At 44.9% G+C, this 20,781-nt stretch overlaps 1 protein-coding gene across 1 annotated transcript; it reads left to right on the top strand.

Moving 5' to 3' along the window:
- The first annotated feature begins 5,022 nt into the window (after positions 1-5,022).
- On the top strand, positions 5,023-20,579 carry POGLUT1 (protein O-glucosyltransferase 1). Its single transcript, XM_075170050.1, has 11 exons — positions 5,023-5,140; positions 5,665-5,755; positions 8,147-8,290; positions 8,711-8,846; positions 11,483-11,604; positions 13,156-13,215; positions 14,238-14,337; positions 15,112-15,170; positions 17,290-17,457; positions 17,988-18,044; positions 18,675-20,579. The coding sequence occupies exons 1-11, from the start codon at positions 5,053-5,055 to the stop codon at positions 18,829-18,831; spliced, it is 1,182 nt and encodes a 393-aa protein (XP_075026151.1). The 5' UTR covers positions 5,023-5,052; the 3' UTR covers positions 18,832-20,579.
- Positions 20,580-20,781: the final 202 nt, after the last annotated feature.

Raw genomic sequence — 20,781 nt, 5'->3', positions numbered from 1 at the left:
TCAGGACTCCCACATCAAGCTGCTGCAAGCCTACTTCGTTAACTTCCTTCTAGAGGGTGAGTGTTTTCCACCAGCACGCGCTCCTCCATTTAACATCACTTGTATTTCTGACTGTTGAGGGAGGCAGAGATGTCTCACGCTGCCTTCAGGCTCTAAATGGCTTTCTGTATCTTTATTTTCCTGCAACACTTCAAGGATCAGTTTTCTTCATGCCTCAGAGAAGTGGTATCTAAATCGTTTTAAACTGAAACAGGGACAGAATAAGCTGTGCAAATCATTTTCTAGTAGAACCTTAATTACATCCTGCAGTGTCTCGTCCTCAGCAAACCACTAGCAATAGAAGTCTGCATTTCATTTGAGAACCGACAGGGCTGGGTTTTTCTGTTTTGTTTTCCCCAATTGACATATACATAATCTAGCCTGGGACTTTGTTCCACAGCATTTTTGTCAAAGGCACTAGAGAGTGTGCCTGCAACTACTAAATCTTTCTCAGGTTCGCATTCAATTTGCAAGTTATACAACTGTAGCTAAAGAAAGAGACGTTCTGTTTGCAGGAAGGTGTTTGCCAGATCCCCACTGGCAATGGCAAAAAGTGATTTATGATCAGTTTTAGTTAACTTGGCCTTTCAAACAGATTTTAAAAAGTCTTTACAGCCATGGCCTAATGCCAAAGCCTTTTCTATAGGAATATACTCAATTTTAGCTTGTGTTGATGCCCTGCCATGCAACTGCAAAGGCAAATGGGTACAAGTATTAAATACATCCTCTTGATGAGGCAAAGGGCCTGATACCTTCCAAATCTACCAGACCCCCCCCCCATGCTCCACCATTACAAATCTGTGCCTTTTCCAGCTTGTTGTTTGTGCAGCGGTATTGATGACTTTTAATCCCTCATTAAATTCTTCTGTACAAAACAAGAATCCTGTATTTTCTGAACTCCTCCAAGAAAGGTGGATTCGCCTGTTCCCTTTTTTAGGGGTACAAATAAAAAGACTTAAATATAGTCCTGGCCCCACGTTTATATGTGCACTTACACATACAGTTCACACTAAACAGGTGTCCTTCTTCCCTTTTGGGGCTGCTACACTCTGTTGCCATTATGAAAAATTCTTTATAATACTGTCATCACTACCACAAGCACAGGCATCCCCTGGCACATACAAATTCCTCAAGGGATGAAACCACTGCTGCTCTTGCATCTTTTCTCAAGCACCAGATGCAGTTGGTTTGTGTTGTTCCCACAGCATGCACAAGTACTTAAACTTTGACCTCGGGCTTGAGCGACAGACGCCTTGCCCACTTTTTCTTGGATCCCCCATTGTTTCCATTGCCTTCGCAAACCCTCAGGCTGGGCTAAGGGCTGGGTCGCCGACTTCCTTCACTTTCTTCACCCCTCTGGATGGGGTTTCATCGAGACCGAACCCTGGGATCTCCTGCACTTGTTTTGCCCAGTCCAGCTCAGCAGTTCTGCAGGACCTGCAGAGTCTTAGTCTGAGCCTTAGTTCATGACCCCAGCTCTTACTGGGTGTCATATTCTGGTACTAAGGTCTCATGCAGTGCTCCAGTTGCTGTAACAGTTTCATAATTAGTCTCCTTTGCATAAAATAATTGAATATTCAATACCAAACATCCCCAAGCCAGGTATTGAAGGTGTGGCCAGCTTTCCTGAATCCTGCCAGCCACAGTCCAACACTTCCACAGGGCTGAGTGTTACAGGACACAGCTGAGAGCCAAAGGGAAAGGAATCTCCACGAGAAGCTCACCAACAGGAAACAATCTTGACTCTCTAGAAGCCGTGTGGCTTCTTATGGGAAAGACTGGGCTCAGCCCCAGAAGCCCTGGTAATGTCAATCACAGGTTTTGAACTTCAGCAGCCTGTATAGCTTCCTTCCTCCCTCCACCGAGCTTTGAGACTACCTAAGCCTTCTGCAGCAGCCTAGCCTCACTGAAAATCAAGCGTGAAAGCTATACAAAGAGCCACACGTCAGCTACCTCACAACTACTGGAAGCTTCATTTACGATGTCTGGATATTTCCCTTTTTACTAGCACCACCTTTTCCAGCTGCACACAAACCTTCTCTAGTTGTCCATACTTCTGGAGAACTTCAGTGCAGGTAGGATGGCCATTCTTCATATGAAAAATTCACCAGTGTTTGAGGAGTTCAGAAAACCTAGGACTTCCATTAAGCACAAAAGGATGAATTAAAGGAGAAAAGCCCCCCACCGGCACCCCTGCACAAGCAGACAGTAGCAATCAGAAAAGTCAGACCACAGCTCTGAGAGAAACGCAAGATCCAGAAAGCACGTTTCCTTTATCTCAGTCTTATAACCAGCTTAGAGAACCAAGCTCTTTCCCAAGCATCCTTCTTCTAACCTATGTTGAATATGTAAAGCAAGGACACCAGACTTACAGCCAAGTGATTTTCCACTCCAGGCACATGGAACATGATGAAAGTAAATTTGTGGGTGTTTGTGCTTGATTTGGCAGAGAAAAAAAATGAGGGAAGGACTGTGTTTGAGGGAGGGTATCAAAGATCAGAGCCAGATGCTCCTGCACAGAGCACTGGATTTGCAGGAAATTAAGAAGGTAGAGAAGGTGAGGCAAAGGCTGTGTTTGAAGTGAGAGTCAAGGGGTTCTGAAGCTTACAACCGTCCAAGGTGCTCGGGGGGAATTACAGCGCATGCCAAAACCACACCACAGTGGCCTGGGGTGCTTTCATTATACAAAGCCTGGGAGAGCAGAGGCTGTAAATGTAGCTTCAAAAGGAGCTTCATCTTAAAGCCTTAGCTCTCAGGGCCTATTAAACATTTATGCTGACTACCACTCCTACTCTTTGCCTCAGAGAAAGCACCCCAAATAACCTTTGCTACAGAGCGAACTACTACAGCTCTACCGGCTGTGTAGGAGACTAGCGGGGAGCTGTGAGAAATAACCAGAAACGGTGTTAGAAGAGCATGCTGATGTCTCTATTCAGTCAGCCAGGAAAGAAGCAGGAAAATCTGGTCTGGAACATGAGAGGGAAGACAGAAAACTGTGCTAGAAATAATGGGTGGATTACCCATAAGACCGAGTGAGGCCAGTGGAGGCAAATACAGATATCTAAGAGTATCGGCAGTTTTTGCTTTTACCTCACTTAAGGTTCACACTTTTGGGGGAGTCTTCAGACCAGACTCCAGTTTTGGATCTATGACTGCTGCAGCTGTGAGAGAGACTGTGGAGGAAAAGGAAGAATGCAGACCCTATGCAGAAATCAAAAGGAAGACAGAAGGACTTTAGGAGAAGATGGAAAGAAGGGATTAATTCCCCTGATTTGCTTAAAAATTCTTTGGCTGTGCAACAGTTGTTTAGGATGAGACAGCCAGAAGTACTCAAGGTTTTCACTCTAGGAAGCTGTTACTACTAATAGCAGATAATACACACAACATTCTCTTATTCCCTCATAGTTCACTCATACAATCACCCAGTTACCCAGCTGGAGGACAACCCCAGTTGTATACTAGCAGCTTCCAAGTAGGTGTTCAGAAAGTCCCTCAAAGTCATTTATTTCAATAGATGTACACATAATCCTGCAGTCTTTGTTTGCATATAGCAGCCCCTGCCCTACAGTCACACAACCCACGGTTGATACCAGCATTCATTTGTGGCTTTGCACAGATTGAGCAGGTACTTGGTGCCCGGAGTTTATCAGCTCTTGCAGATTCAGCAGGACTACCGGTCTCCAGAATTTATCAGTCCTCGGGAAACCTTCATATTCCTTTTCAGCACGTGCTTTTACTCTTTGATCTGTTTTCTGGTAACTATTTCTCCATCCAAACCTACAGTACCTACAGGACCAATTCAGGTTCACACAAAAGAGGCCTTTATGACAAGTTAAGTTGGTGGCTTTTGGGGCTAATCACTCAGTCTTCACGCTGTAGGTACAAACTTAACGTAAATGTGGCTCCTTCTTATTAATGAGCAGCCACAGCACCTCCTCCTGGAATCCAAAACCGCCAAGCTGGATCTAGGGTAGGAAAGATGAAGGTTTAGTGTTCACATTTGAATAATAGACCCCAGAAAGAGGGGACAGGCCTTCCCACACTCAACCTAGGGAAGAAACATCGACCGACTGGTCTGGATTTGTGTTAGGACAGTGTCTGCTTAGCCCCATCCTTTCTTACCTGCGTTAATTTGGCTGCTTGTCAGCATGGTTTTTACATCCAGCACGGGGTTAATGAGCCTGTCTCCTGAAGGCTGACTCAAACACTAAGTGGAGGGTAGTTTTGAAGCCTGTATTCTTAGAAACCATTTTGCAAAGAGAAGGTCCTACGCGTTATGTTGATGGCACTCAACCACCAATTCTCAATCCTGCTGTTTCTTTTCTTTCTTGCAGTCCACATCCCTGAAGCTGCGCAGAAGTTTATACAAATCAATCTAAACCTTTATACCATAACGATGATACTCGTGACTTGATCCTGAATGATCAAATTGAATCAGGCCTTGGCAACAGCAAGAGGTTGGGCCCGGAGGAAGAGCCTCAAACTGCTCGATGAATTCAGGTGTCCAGGGAAGTTCCCCCCCAAAAAACCCCAAAGGGAGCGAGGGCCACCAGGTATGCAAGACCTGCGTAAGGCTCGTAGGACTCCTGAGCCGCACACGAGCGGAGCTAGGGGATTACTTGGAGGGACTGTCACAGACGCACACTCAGATCTGCTCTGGGCAGTGGCTATTTTCGCAGCCCCCATCTACTGTAGGCCCCCCCACGCCAGTGGGGGGCGGCCAGGAGCCTTTATTTCCGTAAGCTACAAAAGCCGTCAGCGGTCACGACGTGGCTCCCGCGGGGGTCCCCCCACTCGCAGCCCTTGAGCGGGGAGGGACAGCGCCGCCACTGAGCCGCCGCGGGAACTACAGCTCCCATCAAGCGCCACGGCACAACGCCCGCTGCTAGCGCCGCCATCTTTGTGCGGGGCTGGCGGCGACGGCCGCCATCTTTGGTTGGGGCATCACTCCCTACCCGCTCCCGCCGGCGGCGGGTCGCGCATGCGCACGGCTGTGCTGGCGGCGGCGGCGGCATGGGGCGGGCGGCGCTGGCCCTGTGGGCGCTGGCGGCGGTGGCCGCCGTGTGGCGACTGGAGCCCGCCGCGGCGGGCGGCCCGGCAGGTGAGCGGCGCCCGGGGCCCTTCGCGTCGCCCGGGCGGTGAGGGTGTTGCTGAGGGGGGAACGGGACGCGGCTTCGCGGCCGGCGGGGAGGGTCGGTGGCCCGGACGGGAGCCTGTGAGGGCGCCGAGGGAGTCTCGCCTCCTCCTCGTCCTCCGCTCGCCCGGGCAGCTCCCCCGGCACCCGGTGACGGCCCCCGGGCTGAAAGAGAAGCCGGGAGGAGCACTCCTCCCGGCTTCCCTTTCAGCCCGGGGGCCGTCACGGGGTGCCCCGACCCACTGCCCCTTCCCCGGCCCGCCTCAGCTGGGTGGCCCCTCCGTGGGCGCAGCTGGGCCCCTCTTCTTTCCCTCGCTTGCTTTAGGCACGCTCTGGTTGAGCTGCATGGACCGGAGGAGAACCGGAGTTTGTTGCGGGACCGTGGTGCATTGCTATCGCTAGCTGGACCAGAATTCATGTTTAGCTCCCACTAGTTGCTCTGGTTGTTTAAGGGATTAATTCCTGTGACTCTTCCTTCCTGCGTATTTTAGCTGCCAAATGGAAAACAATAACTGACCAAATTAAGAAAGCTGTGGAAGTCTATAAGCCGTGTGTAAAAGAGAATTGCAGCTGCCACCAAAGGTGAGAGACTGGTTTCCTTTTGACTGCACAGGCCATGAGAGGGAGTACTTTTGCCAGCCCTGATGGGTGGGAATTAGCGATAGACTATATGGGCTCTAAAGTGTCGTATCTGCAGCCATCATAGGTTACGGTGCTTGCAAGAGGGAAGTTATTAATAGCACTGAGTGAAACAGGTTGCCCTCCATAGTTCCAATAGAAGGTGTGTTCACCTCCAAACTGATCAGTCTCCTTGTTATCCTCTGTGGTTGAACAACATACACTATGTCAGCATTTCATATATGATCACACAATAAACCCATACACAGTTGGTGATATTTCTGGGTTAACAGTCCACTTCTGCCTTCTCTCTCAGTGCAATGTTGCTGACAAGTCTGTCTCGTGGGCTTTTAAAAGTGGAAGAAATCAATTATGTGCAAAATATTTTAAAATAGCTAGATTAAGAAAGGTTGTTACAAAATACAGATTCATTTAGTGTGATAGCGTGTTGTGCTTTGCTCATTCCCTGTGCTCGGATAGGGCTTCCAGTGGAAGATGGGAGGGGAGAATTGGAGGAGTGCTCTTTCTACAGAGTTTAGCTCACTGCTTCTGAGAATTGGAGTGGCAGTGGATATTTAACTACCTGATTTTCACATGACCAAAGTATGATCCAAGAGGCACTCATTCAGGAAGACACAAGTCCTGTTTATTTTTTTATGACTATGGAGCATTATGCAAAATGTCAGCACTTTGCCTGATCTTCCTAGAGTTATTTAGTGCAGAGAGCTAGAGACTATGTGTGGATGCAAGACGACTGTAGGCGGTACAAGTGTAGACATAGCCAAACCAAACTTCACTTCTGTTCCCACTGGTAGAGCATGACTTCAGCATGGAGAATATTACCGGTGCGTAGGTCATCACTGTTATGTGGGTATGGACTGTAGGACTGGGTTTTTCTGATATCTTTAAGCAATGTTTTTATTTAAGGGGGAAGAGGGAATACAGGGAAGAGTCAAAATACCCTTTTGTCCTTAGGTTTTGCATTCCAAATGCAGAAACGCAGATGCCCAACTTTAAGCTTCCTATTTAAAAAATACCAGATGTGCTCATTCATTTTGGGGGTGAGATGAGTGCTATATCGGCTTTTACTATGAGATGAGTCATACTGGGCAACCATTTGTACGCTCTGTTTGGTGTTTTTGATCTTTATTGCTCTTGAAATATTGATGAGGAAAAGTCTCTTCTAGTTTAGCCTTCCAGTCTTTTTCCTCAGTTCCAATTCAGATACAGCCTAAAGACGTCTCCTGATCTTTAAACATACACTCCACCATCTCCTGCCCGCTTTGGGAAGAACACCTTAGGTTACAATGACATGAATGTGCAACTTTCTTCCTGTTCTCAAGCTCATTACATTTGCGTCCCTGCCAGACTGCTTATCCTGTGGTCAGCTCATCATTTCAGTGGCAATTCTTTATGTAGTTTAACCGTTTTCCACCTGATTACGAAATAGCAGAATCCTGGAGGTTGGAGGGGACTTCTTGAAATCATTAAGTCCAACACCTCTGCTCAAGCAGGGTTGCCAGGACTGTGTCCAGAATATCTCAAATAGAGACTCCACGGCCTCTCGGGACAAACTGTGCCAGTGTTTGACCACCCTCACAGTGGGATCACCCCGACAGTGTTGTATTAAACCAAGGCGTTGGTGCAGTGTCTGCCAAAAAGTGGGGAGGATGTCTCCATGGCTGTTACAATCTGACAGTGTTCGTTAAATGCTCCAAGCAGTTAGATCTGAGGACCTTTAGACTAAATTTACATAAACTGCATCCTCCTCCTGTATTTTCTTATATTTCTTATACGTTTATGTTTTCATACTGCATTCCTGGAGCTCACTGGTGATGTGCAGATGTCACCACTGCACACAGTATTATTGGGCGATGCTGTTCCTTGCAACTAGACCCTCACCTTCTTCTTAAATGTCTAAATAGCATGACATTGTGTGAGGAATTTGGTCTTGGTGTGGCCAATCATTCATGGAAGGCCAGAGCACAGGCTTTGCAACTCAAAGGTTAAGTGAGCTGAAGGCTTTTACGCATAATCTGCCAGGGTATGTAAGGTGCTTTCAGGGAGAGTAACTAGAGTTGTCCATGTTGATTTAGCCTCAGAGTCCTGTACTGAGCTTTCTGTTTGGGCAAACAGTACATAGATAGTCAAAGAGTGAAGCTTGGACCTTTGAGACTCTGAGTAACGGCTCTTACAAGTGACTTAAATTAAATTCTCCATTATGCCATACGTAGCAGAACTCCTGGAAGCTACACAGAGCTTGTTTTAGTTAGAAGTCGGTTTCATATACTGCAGTAATTTAATGCACAGCCTCCTCCCTATTGTACATAATAATGGCTGATTGTTTTGTTTCAGTGTCTGGAAGCAGGACCTGGCTCCTTTTCGAGGTGGCATTTCCAAGGAAATAATATCAGATGTGGTGAGCCGGAAGCTCGGGACACACTACCAAATCATTAAGAACAAATTGTACCGTGAGCAGGACTGCTTGTTCCCTGCAAGGTAAGAGCTGTGCAGAAGATCTCGTCTTCCTAGCTGGGACACAGTACTTCCAACTCTGCCAAGTTGAAAGTCATTGAGCACAATGATATTTCAAAGGTCTGAATTCCTTATCAGAGCAAGAGCCTAGAAAATTATGTATGAGGCTTAAATGTAGCAAGAGGTAAGTGTCATAGCGTACAAAGGGTTGGTTGGTTGTGGGGTCCCAGAAAAAACTGCAGATCAGGACGGATTTAACAGGATGGGTTGCTTCATTGGTGTCTGTACTGTTTTGGGGTTTAGAGGCTGCTATAGGCAGCCGGCATCATGGTGTGGCTCAGGCTCACCATCTCTTCTGCTCCTGTGCAGAGAGAAAGGCCTGCAAGAGGCTGCAGGATTCTGCCTTCTCCTTATAGCTCTTTGCCGTATGTCGTTTCTCCACAGATGCAGTGGAGTTGAGCACTTCCTTCTGGGGATCATCAACCACCTCCCTGACATGGAAATGGTGATCAATGTGCGAGACTACCCCCAGGTCCCCAAGTGGATGAAACCCATTATCCCGGTCTTCTCCTTCAGTAAGGTGCGCATACCTTTAAAAACTGAGCATTTCTGAGACATGCAAGTCCTCCTTTCTCTTGGGAATGTATTTTTGAGGGTGGTTCCCCACAGGTTTTCTGTGTGTCAAAATTGCATGCTCTTTTTTGCTCTTTATGTTTCCTTTCATTTCCAGTTTTCTGGCAGACAGACTTGCAGATTTATTCAATAGAACGGTTTTTCCCATCATTAGCTCCTCTTCCAGATCAAAAAATGTACCTCTGCCACATTGGAATGATGCACAACTGGATGGGATATGTGCCAGCATCGCTGTCATTTGCTACAATGCCTCTGTTAAAATTGTAGCCATAGTTTATCAGCATCGTTAAGGATTTTGATCATCAGTCAGCTGTCATACAGTTAATCTCATTTAATGTAAATAATTTAGTTCTTTTTGGTACCACAGATAAGTGTTTCTTATCTTCTTTTCTGTAATATTGCTGTCTCCTGTGAACCCTTTTCCCCTGGATTCCCTTTTTCATTTCCAAACATGCACACACACGCAGAGGCACACACACAGAGACATTCGTTCTCTGCATCTCTGTTCCCGGACTGGAGGGCTCTCCCATATGTTTTCCAGCCTCTCCCATTGTTAAACCCGACTGTAGCATAGTGTCTCATCTTTTCCAACAAAATACCGTTACACCTCAAGCTTCAGCTGATCTTGCTTTGCCTTAGTGTATGCCCAACGTGCCCAAATCCTACACCCTCGCTACCTAATCCTGATCGTGATCCTGTCCTTGGCTGAAGCCTAGCAGACAGTAAGATGCAAAAAGAAGCCATAAACTATTTGCTCTTGCTAGTTCAGGCCCTATTATGTTTTGGCTAACTTGTAGCATCTTACCCAGGTCTTCAGCTCGTGCAGTCTGAACCCTAATACAATCTGTAACTATCGCCTAGTCCCCAGCCGTCCTAAAACTCTCTCTAGAATTTCAGTACAGCATTGCAAGCACTGTCATTCAAGAGCCATGTTCGCTGCCAGATGTTGTAGTAAAGCTATCTGTCTTGCCCCTTGACCATCACACAGCCTTAACTCTAGCCAGCAGAACCCAAGCTGATGCAGAGCAGGTTGCAGGTGTTTAATCTTTGCAGCCATATTCATCATCCTGCCCCTGGGTGCCTTGCAGGACCCTCCAAGAAACTGAGTTCTCCAGTCACTGTTGTCCAATATCTGAACTGTAACCTCAGCCCTAGCCTTAACTGAAACCCAGTGACCCAAGCGCAGCTCACATTTAACCAGCCAGTGTTAGTCCCTACCAGAATGAGGAAGGCTCCAAGATGCTGGTCCAGGGTGCTTTCTAAGGCTGAAAGCATAAGGGATTGCAGGATTGTCCGGTTCTGCATCCTGCAAGGCCGACCCTGGGGTGGTGGTGGAGCTGTCACGGTTTGTTATCAATGCCTGTTTATAGCAAGATTGAGAAGGAGCAGATCATAGAAGCACACACTCATTTAGGTTGGAAGGGACTTCAGGAGGTCACCCAGTCTAGCACCTCGCTCAGAGCAGGACCAACTAGATCAGGGTGCACCGGGCTGTGTCCTCGCCAGTGCTGAGCATCCCCGAGGACAGGGCATCCATAGCCTCCCTGGGCACATGCTCCAGTGTTTGACCTCCCTCAGAATGAAAACATATTTCCCAATATCTAATTGGAATTTTCCCTCTTGTAATCAAAGCCTGTTGCCTCTCCTTCTGTCTCAGCACACTTCTGAAAAGTTTGCCTCTGTCTTCTCTAAACTCTCCCATTAGGTAGTAGGAGACAGCATTTAGATTCCCCCAAGCCTCCTCTTCCTGTGCATGAACAAACCCAGTCCTCAGCCCCTGTTTATATGTCATGTGCACCAACCTCCTAACTATGTTGGTGGCCTTGGACTCTCTCCAGTATCTACAGGTGACAGAAAGATGGATAATTTGGATATTATTATTATTACTAGTACAAGGAAGTGACCTGTAGTCTGGTTTCATGAAAGGGTTTAGTCTTAAGTGCTGGTCTTCCCTCTGATTAAATGGGAATTTAAGCATCCAAATAGGACTGAGGAACTGAAATTCTTACATGATGTGGATATTTGTTACAGTGAATTTTTAAGTCATCTCTAGGAAGGCTGGAATGAACTGAAGTACTGAAAGTCTAAATGTCAAAGTGTCTAAAAGTGCCTTTATCTCTGAGGAGATAATAATGCCTTAGCTTATGATCAGTAGAAAACATTTGTAGCTACACATAGACACAAGTCTTTAGAAAGGTGAGTGGAGCTCAGATCTTCTGCTATTTACTAATCAGCTATACCATGGAACTTCTTTGAAAGTCCCATGTTGTTATGCAGCAAGACGTAGCCTTTTTTAAATCATTGAAACATTTTGGTTGGAAAGGGTCTTAGGTGGTCATCTGGTCCAGTGGCCCACTCAGAGCAAGTATGCATGCTGAAATACACTGGCTTTTCTCTGCTGGGTTGTCCTCATACGAACCCCAGCAACACTGTGGTGACAACAAAGCTCTCATGGCTGCTTGTGGAACAGTAACAGAGAAAGCTGACGGAATTCCCAGAAGGGATGTTCATTGCTGGTGAGCTCCGTCAGTAAACTGAAGTAAACATTACTCTTACTCTTTTATTATTCTCCTTTTTCTTAAGACACCTGAATACAATGATATCATGTATCCTGCCTGGACATTTTGGGAAGGAGGACCGGCTGTTTGGCCAATTTACCCAACAGGTTTAGGGCGCTGGGACCTCATGAGAGAGGACCTCAGAAGGTACGTTTCGGAAATGGTTACGTGTGTGGGAAGGTTTAATGGAAGACAAACTTACAGTAAAAGCCATCTAGCACTGGGCAGCATCGGGCCAACATTGAAGTCTATGACCATAGGTCTGTTGGCCCGTGGTCTGTCCTGCTGCCTCTTATTAACTACATACAGCCTAACTGCTGTATAAGAATTCTCCATGGAAACCTTGGATGATGTAACTAGAAGTTATAATTAGCTTCTCCGTTTCCAACATTTTAGTAAGGAATGCAGAGGACAAAGTGTACGCATTCTTCATGCTGTCAGAGCCAGATTACTATCATTTTCGGTGGGATAGAGTTTGTCAATAAAGTAGCAGTTATCTTTTGCCTGCGGAAATCTCTCCTGACACATGGAAATATTTTCCTTTGTTTCCAACTACTTCTCTAGGAGCTGTGGTTTTTTCACTGCAGGGATGATCCAGGATGTTTGTATAAGCTTCTGGAAGGGTAAAGGAAAGCCGCCTTTAGATCTGCTTTTACTTGAGTATTATTGTGCAATAGAGAAACCTGGAATCATTCCCAAGAATCAAGAGTCATTACTGGGCTGAGAGTAAGACAGAAGATGTTTCTGACTGGGAGTCTTTCTTTTGGCAGGATCTTTGTCTATTAGCAGTATAAGGGACTGTTTCCCATGGAGAGTGACAAACAAAGTGTGCAACAGTGAGTGATCATAGAAACGTAACAATTAAAAAACACCTTGATGTCAATCACTTGACATCAGAATGCAGGGTTGAATGTTTCCCTCTTCAAAATCTGAAGATCTGTGGAACTAATCATAACTGAAACCTAATGTGATACAGTATTATGAAGGTCCAAAGCATTTACTTATCCTTGCTTTCTCAGTAAACCCCACTGGGTTACAAACAGATGCAAAGCTTGACCTGCGCAGATCAGTTTGGGGATCAGGACCTATATGTCAAGTCAGGTGCAACAAAAAAGTACAACAAAGTGTTCCCCAGAGGGAGGCAGGTGACTGCACTGACAGAAACAAAACGTGTGAACAGCTATTTTGAAGGACTTGCTTAGATTTAAAATGAAAGTTATTTGGGGAAAAAAATGAACCCCTGTGTTTTAAATGCAAAACACTAGGCGGGTTTTTTTTGTTTGTTGTTGTTTGGTTGTTTTTTTTAATGGGAAATGACAGAGCTTAGAAACTCTCTAGTCATTTTGCACTATCCATATTCAGTGAAGTACAGAAAAATAAAACAATACAAAAAGTGGATGCAAATTTTAGGTAAATTTTAATACCATTAAAGGTTTGGCGAGGGGGTTGTGTGTAATTCACTGTTTTGACTGAAAGGTATTCTGAAAAGTAGCCTATATCATGTTGCCTTAAACACAATATTCACAGGAAAACCTGTTTCATTGGACCTGGCTGAGAGTTTTTTCTGCTATGATGAAGAAAGTGATTTCCATCAAAAATGAAGAATAATAAAAAGAGATCATGCTGTGAAAACTGATGAGAGCGCTGTTTCATGGTTATATTAAATCATTTATTGCCGTGTATAAACAATATTTTCAGATCTGCAGAAAAATGGCCATGGATGAAAAAAATCTCTAAAGGATATTTCCGAGGATCCAGGTGAGCATATTTTCCTGTAACAGGAGATTCTACCAACATATGCCGTGACAGCTGTATCTCCAAGATCTAAACAGGTGTAACCCAGAATGTATTTTTTAAAAGTAAGGAAAGCAAGACATTTTGTACAGCAGTGTTTCACCGTTAGTGATTCTCCATAAGAACTGCCATTTGCAACTAGTTTATTATAATAAGTCTATATTGGAAACAGAAGTTGTGATGGATTTGCTATGTTATTTCTTAATGAGTAAAACTGTCACACTAGGAACAAGCTTGTTTTGTTCTGTGAGGGGAACTGCAGGTGCATGATACAAATTTAAAGATTTGATATTGATGTGCATGCTTCTTGCCAATGTGAATACTTCATTCTCTATGGAAGTGCTCGACAGTGAATCAACAAGTATTCTTGGATTAAGTTACCTGAGTAGTGGGGAATAAGAGTATATTATTTTTGCCCTCTCTCCAGTGACAGTTTGAAAACAGTGTTAACCCCTACTCCTTTTTGTTCCTCCAACACTTTGTTCCTCCTCCATCCCCAATAGGGATGGATTTGATATCTTACTAGGTAGGCTCAGGAGATGACGATGAGTGAGTCTCAGGGATGTTGTAACCTTGTTTATCAGTAGTGTTTTAAATTAGCGTCAGAGGGATCAAGTGCTGAAGATGCTTAGCGCGTCTTAGCTCTCTCTGACTTAGGAGGGAGTTAAAGTATTTGGCACCCGTCAGGATAATGCCTGAAGGAAATATCTCTGCTGATTTGTCCTGGGAATTGCTTAAATAATACCATTAAATATTTAGTAAGTGAAATAAAGAAACAGGGCCTCAAATCATTTCGGTACACATAACTCATTCTCTTCTGCTAATACACCCTTGGACAGAAATACACTGTATGTTAGGCATTTAATAATGTTTTCGGGGGACATAGGGAGGTCAGCCTCATAAAGAGGCAGGATCTTTAGTCCTGTAGTTTGTTAGCTGTGTTGAGTCAGGTGGATTGGCAACGACTGACAGCATTTCTTTTGCAGAACGAGCCCTGAGAGAGATCCCCTCATTCTGCTGTCCCGAGAAAACCCAGAACTTGTTGATGCTGAGTACACTAAAAACCAGGCTTGGAAATCTGAGAAGGTGTGTGGGTGTTGTCTGTCTTCTGAGTGCGAAGGCCAGAAAGGGTAGCATTGCAAGATGGCTTTGATGATTGAGATGCATCTTGTTGGAGAGTTGTGGGTGATCCTCTAGAGTGGGGGAGGCTTGTAGTTCCCTTGATGGCCTCATCTCTCTGAGAGATGAAAGGAAGGAGTCTCTAGAGCCTGGCAGGCCAAACATTTTTCTTCCATCTACACTCCTTGTTAAGGAAACCAGCACATGTAAGAAAATGAACCTGTACCAATCCTCTCTTCCATTACAACAAAATTAGCCAATTCTTCCCCTTTTAGCCCCAAGCTGCCTGTGTAGTAGTGTCAGTCTTTTTAAATCCTTTTCTGTCATCTCCATTTCTTGGTCTTGTTGATAACTTTCTGATAACTGTTGCTGATAACTTTTTAGTTCCATACTTAGTCTTCAGTCCAGCTCTCTCCAGAGAGTCTTGGCTAATCCGGCTTCACACAGTCCATTGTCCCAAGCTGTTTTCCACTCTGTAGCTGCCAACTAAACATTATCATTTAATGTGTTTGTGCTGGCATTTGCTTACAGGCAGTGTGTAATTTACTGAACTTTTTTTCTTGTTTGAAGGGCTGGGAATTCTTCATAATGCTTATAAAAGCTCACCAGAGAAGGTTTTCTCAGAAGTGGGAATGGAGGGTTTTGAGACTTCAGCTTTGTTTTTAATTGAGAAGGAAAACAAATATGAAATCACCATATAAAGCTTAGTGATTTTTTTTTTTTAATTCTCTTTATTTTAAGGACACCTTAGGAAAGCCTCCTGCAAAGGAAATTCCACTGGTTGATCACTGCAAATACAAGTAAGAGTTTTGATTAGTAAAGCTGTTCAAGGGCTATGGGTTATTTCTTTCCTTGCATGCTGTAAGGTCTCATTTTATTTTAAGGGCTAATTCCAGCAACCAGCTCCATGCAGACAAGAAAGCTTGTGAACAGACTTAAGGCAGTTGAAAATTTGGGAGCTTAGCATGGCCCCTTTGAGTGTCAGCTTTCCCCTGTCAGGTCAGGAGAAATAAAGTGTTTTGGGGAAGGTAAAGGTCATAGATCGCTAATAAGCATAGACCGAAAATTTTGGTTTATTTTTCTATCATTTTTTCTTCATATTCCTGTACCAGCTGTGTGTTCAAAATTGTTTTCTCAGTGCTACAGTGATAGTATTACTGTCTTCAAAGACATAAGGAACCAAGGAATCCTGTCTTCATATGCATACTGGGGCAAGCATTGCCATTGGATATGTATAGTAAAAGAGAGAACCTGAAATATGATTGGGCAGATATAGTATTGATTCATACTTTGTAGGTTGTTTGGGAGAATGTGGGTTTGATTTACAAAGGTTTTTATTTTTTCACTACTTTAGGGAGGGGTTTTCGGTGTAATATTCTTGTGGGTTTCTCTGTAAAAAGTATAAATTCTTAGTGTGTGTGCACATGTATGTCTGATGTTTTGCTTTTTCTTTTGCTTTAAAATTACTTAGTTATGATTCTACCAGCTAGAATCTGCTGATACAAGAACTCAGTCATTTGGCTGGATCTGTGTTTTTGTGCAAATGTGATTGACTTGTCTCATTTTATATTTCACTAGACTGTTGCCCAGATTTCTCCCTTCTGTTACACATAGACTTCCCAACTCCTGATGCCTCCGAAGGCCCTCGTACAGTATAGGCTGAGACATTCTCACACACTTTTGTTGTAGCCCAGGGAATGGTAGGGTCAACATGAACTTCTCACTGCTTCCTTCAGCGTAGGTGCCATAGGAGGCTGTCTGTGAGCAGCCCTCAGTGACTTGGCTGAGGTCACGGATGATGGGAGCTGTGTCTGGAACTGGACAGAGGCATTTCCTCGCTTCCAGACCACTGTTCTTATTACATCTCTACATGTATTTGTTCAGTTCCTAATGCAACGAGCTCTTCATCCCTGCCTTGAGCTCCTAGGTAATACAAAGAATGCAAAATAATTTCAGATTTACTCCTTGTCACTTACTGCTGAACTAAGTTTAGCTAAAATTCCCATCTCACCCCTAATGTATATAATACATAATCCCCATCTCACCCAAAATAGCTTCATTAAAGGAAGAACTCCCTTCCTTCAGCTCAAAATGTTTGACTTCAAAGATTAGTTATATGTACTGAGGGATTTTACCCACAGGAAAAACAGCTTTCCATATAATTGGAGAAATGTGGGTTTAAAAAAGCAAGCAAGTAAGTAAACAAACATCCCTCTGAGATACAGTTTTCTAAGAGAAATCCTCCCCCAGCCAAGCCCACTTTACAAACTTGGCAGAAAGTACTGAAAACAAAATTGTGGATTCTTTGTTATCTGCAAAGTCCGTCTGTTGTGTGCTAGCCTGTTTAACCTCCTAGGGTTGCATTCCCAGATTCAGATTAAAGCAGGATGCCAGAGGGGGGAAAAAAAGAAGAAGGAAAAAAAAAAAAAAAGAAGGAACTGAGAGAGATGCAGCAAAGCAGAGCAATGAACAGAAAAGCTCACTGCAAGACAAGAGAGAATTGGGAAAAAGCTCCTTGTGGTAACAGAGTCTCTGAAGTGAAGAGTCACAGGATCAGCATCCAACTTGTGACCTTCCATGCCTTGTTGGCAGTTGTCAGTGAGGCCTCTTTTGGTTTGTCATGGGCAGGTGTCGTTATCAGAGGTAAAGCAGCGTGCCTTGATTTTCAGCCTCAGTTTTGACAGGCAGCGGAAGCTCACCTAGCACATCCTTAACTTAGCTTACCTTTCATGTGAGGAGCTTCAAATAAATGTCTTCCCTTCGTTTCAGCAACAGGTGCTTGTCTCAGTGTGAGGGAGACCCCCGCAGCTGCTACCTGTGAGGGAAGGCTGACTGCTAGTCGGAGCCTGGTTTTTTAGTGCATTTCCTTACAAAATGCCAAGTGTAATCGTGTCCTTTTCTTTGCTTATTCTTTTAAAGATATCTGTTTAATTTCCGGGGAGTGGCTGCCAGTTTCCGGTTGAAACACCTTTTCTTGTGCGGTTCACTCGTCTTTCACGTTGGAGAAGAGTGGTTGGAGTTCTTCTACCCCCAGCTGAAGCCTTGGGTCCACTACATCCCAGTCCGATCAGACCTCTCTAACGTCAGGTGTGAGACCCCAAGTGTGCTTAGTGGAGCATTGCATGCCACGAGAACACGCTGCTGTGTTTGGGAAGGCAATTTGGTTTGTATTACACTAAGAAGTGCATCCACTCCTAGGCATCAGACAAAGGCTTTTGCAGGTCATGTTCTTTTCTCTTTATTACTGCCCCCAAAGAATCCTTTGCTCATATTACTTAGAGAGTACGGTTTCACTGGGGTATGGAGGTCTATCACCCTCACTGAAATCAGCAGGCGCTGGGCACTTAAATTTGCAAGTGGGCCCTGCAGCACAGATGAGGGAGAGAGGAATGTATCGCTGGGCCAAAAATGTGTTAGCTCCCAGATTTTAGCCTGCCGTCCAGAACTGATACAGAACAACTGAGAAAGGCAGGTTTCTTCTGTGCTCTGAAGTGAGGAGCACCAGTCCCTCACTCAGTTGTGGATCCTTAATCTCGCCCTCCACAATAGTTTAGCTAAGGGACAGAGTTCTCCATTGAGCTACTTGTTTCATAGCATTTTTTTGGTCTTCATTTTAGGGAGCTGTTGCAATTTGTAAAGGAAAATGATGCCATAGCACAAGAAATTTCAGAGAGGTAAGTGGTGTGTCCTTTCTGGCTATCAGGCAGTCTTCTTCCAAAGCATTTTCTTACGCAGCTTTTGAAGGGGTTATCTATCAAAGACAGCCTAGTATTAATAGGGTGCAGTATAACTGATATTCTGCAATAACAGCAGGAGGGTTGGAGAACTCGTAACAAGCCGGGGAAACAGGAGAACAAGATGATATGGTTAGGTCTTTGGTTCAGATGTGACCCACGTCAGGAACCCCACTGAAAGCTATCAGAAGTTTGGAACTTTTGTCTCAGTATGAGGCGAGTTGACCCCTGGGAACTGTGTCTGCATTATTAGCATTATGTATCCAGGCTGGCAGCGGCTGGCTTCTGAAGCAGCGTGCATCAGTGCTGCTCAGGCTATATCTGATATGTGAAATCTGATATTTATTATCCCAGATAACAAATACCATCTTGAGGGTAACAAAAGCACTGCAACTGTCAGAGCTGTGAGCATGAATGAACAGTGTGAAATTAAAATAGATGGTACAGAGCAGTGCATGTTGTTTCTCATTTGAAACACAGAAGAGTGAAAGTTGATATACATATAAAACAAACCCGAAGACTCTTGTAGGAACTGGAAATTGGTTCTGACTGTGCCTTGTGTGTCTCTAGGGGACGCCAATTCATCACCGAGCACTTGCAGATGGAGGATGTCTCTTGCTACTGGGAGCATCTGCTGTCTGAATATTCCCAAGCCTTGACTTACAAAGTGAAGAGGAGGAAGAGCTACAGCGAGATCACTTCTGAATGGCTGAAAACAGAACTGTAGAGACTTCTCTGTTTTTCTCTTCAGCTCAAACTGATCTCTGTGGAAATCTGAAGATCAGTGTATCTTCTTTCTTGTTCTCTCAGACTTCTTACTTTTTACGCTAGAATTACAGAGAACAGCAATAGGCTAACTTTGAAATTATACTGGTTATACTGTCGCCATAAGAACATTAAGTAGAATGTTGGATTATGGCTATTTAATGGGGTGGTTATGCTTGTCTCTGGAAGAGGGTTGTTAGCGTTTGGGACTTAGTTACTACCTGTCTCAGAGTGATCCTAAATCCCATTCAGTCAATGAGAAGCCTTTCTGTTAATTTTACTGCACTTTTTACCAAGTCCTCTGTATTCATGAGCAAGGTACACAGACTGTCGATTACACTCAGCTGGGAGATATGTGCCCCTTTTTTTGTAGATGGTCAATGTTTTTTCACCTGTGTGATAGCACTTGGGATATTAGGTGTTCTCTGACAGAAGCAGGTACTGGGATTTGGGGTAACCTTTTTAGATAGCCTAGAGCTTAGTCTTCTGATGTTTATGTCAGGTTTTTAAAAAGGATGATGATAAGGCTTTGATGTGCCATTGAAAGGATAAATGATCCTTGCACAGTTGAACTACCTACCTCATAGGGGAGCGGCCGGTGATGATGATGTTGCCACAGCCTGAGTAGCAGACAGTCAAGCAGCTGGCAACTGAGATAAAGATGGTTCAGCCTCCGACAGATGAGCTGGGTGCCCGTGCAGCCATGCAGAACTGAGCCCCTATTAACAAGCTCTCCCCGGTCGGCTGGCCAGACATCCTTAAGAACCCAGAGAAAGTATATGCAGAGTTAGAGTGAGCTCTTCTTTTTTCCAGATGTTCACAGATTCTCTGCTCTGATCCCCTTCTGTAGTCTTTCTAGGGTTGTGTTTTTGTTGTTTTGGGATTTCTTTTGAGGTTGGTAACACATCTGCTCACTTCAATATTTGCTTTTCTTTCCCACAGCTGTTACGCTCCTTTTCTCATCTCCTTCAGTCTGGTTGAGGGAATGTCTTTGGCCACACAGTGGCAGCTACTCCTCACATTACTCCTTTTGAGTTCACTCACAGGTTACTTGTGCTCACTGTATTTATGCCTGCAGAGGGAGTGCAATTTCTGAAATGCTCTGTGGCCCCTGAGTTGAGAGGCCTGGTAGGAAGCAGCATCTTCTCTGGCATCCAGACAGGTGCTCAGAAGAGTGTGGGCAGCAGGATGGGATCCCAGGAGGGCTGCTGCCTCCCGGGTGAGCACCCTTGATGATAAAGCGGCCTCAAGGTGTAGGAAGCAGCACATTAATGGAGGAGAATGATAGCAACAGCTCGCGGTCTCCTCTGCAGAGAGTTTGGATCAGGGAAGAAGAAAACACTACAAGGAACAATAACGCTAAGCGCACCTACGCACAGATGGGCTCATACGGAGGCCTCGCAGCACTGCCAAGCCCTGGTACAGGGACGTAATAACTGCCAGACCTATACATCAAGCGCTGGTTGCCGGAGCAGCACACTGGTTAGGTGACGGGCGCCTGGGTTATCCCAGCCTGCAGAGGAAACAAATCAGGGTATTGAAATGGCCTGGTTTCTGAGGAAAAGAACTGTGCAGGAGGGGAAGGGGTTTTCTGGTTTTGTATTTTTAGTCCATGGAAAGACAGCACTCTGAGAAACTGAAACAGCTATGTATAATATTTTTAAACCGTTTTTACTTAAGTGCTTTTGGAATAAAACAAACGAAAATGAAGTTTTGTGGGACGCATCATTGCTTAGTCAGAATTGTAATAAAAGATCTGGATAGCCCCCAGCTGTTTCCCCAAAGGCGGTGAAGCCTGTCTGGTTTTTCACAGTAGCGCTCGGGGTGTCTCTGCTGCCGGTCTGGGGTCACCGTGGCTGGAACCTTCTTCTGGTCAGTCGCCTGTGTGAGCTGGGCGCTTCTCAGTCCGACC

The sequence above is a fragment of the Calonectris borealis genome, chromosome 1 (genome assembly GCF_964195595.1).
Source record: "Calonectris borealis chromosome 1, bCalBor7.hap1.2, whole genome shotgun sequence".
NCBI lineage: Eukaryota > Metazoa > Chordata > Aves > Procellariiformes > Procellariidae > Calonectris > Calonectris borealis.
Note: the sequence above shows the minus strand (reverse complement) of the source record. Positions and strands in the feature narration are given on the sequence as shown.

What these genes read in the sequence shown, in the direction of transcription:
- POGLUT1 (XM_075170050.1), top strand. Translation starts at nt 5,053, where the DNA reads ATGGGGCGGGCGGCGCTGGCCCTGTGGGCGCTGGCGGCGGTGGCCGCC. An exon ending in GGATATTTCCGAGGATCCAG is followed by an intron (nt 13,216 to 14,237) that starts GTGAGCATATTT and finishes TTTCTTTTGCAG; the next exon opens with AACGAGCCCTGAGAGAGATC. An exon ending in GCACAAGAAATTTCAGAGAG is followed by an intron (nt 18,045 to 18,674) that starts GTAAGTGGTGTG and finishes GTGTGTCTCTAG; the next exon opens with GGGACGCCAATTCATCACCG.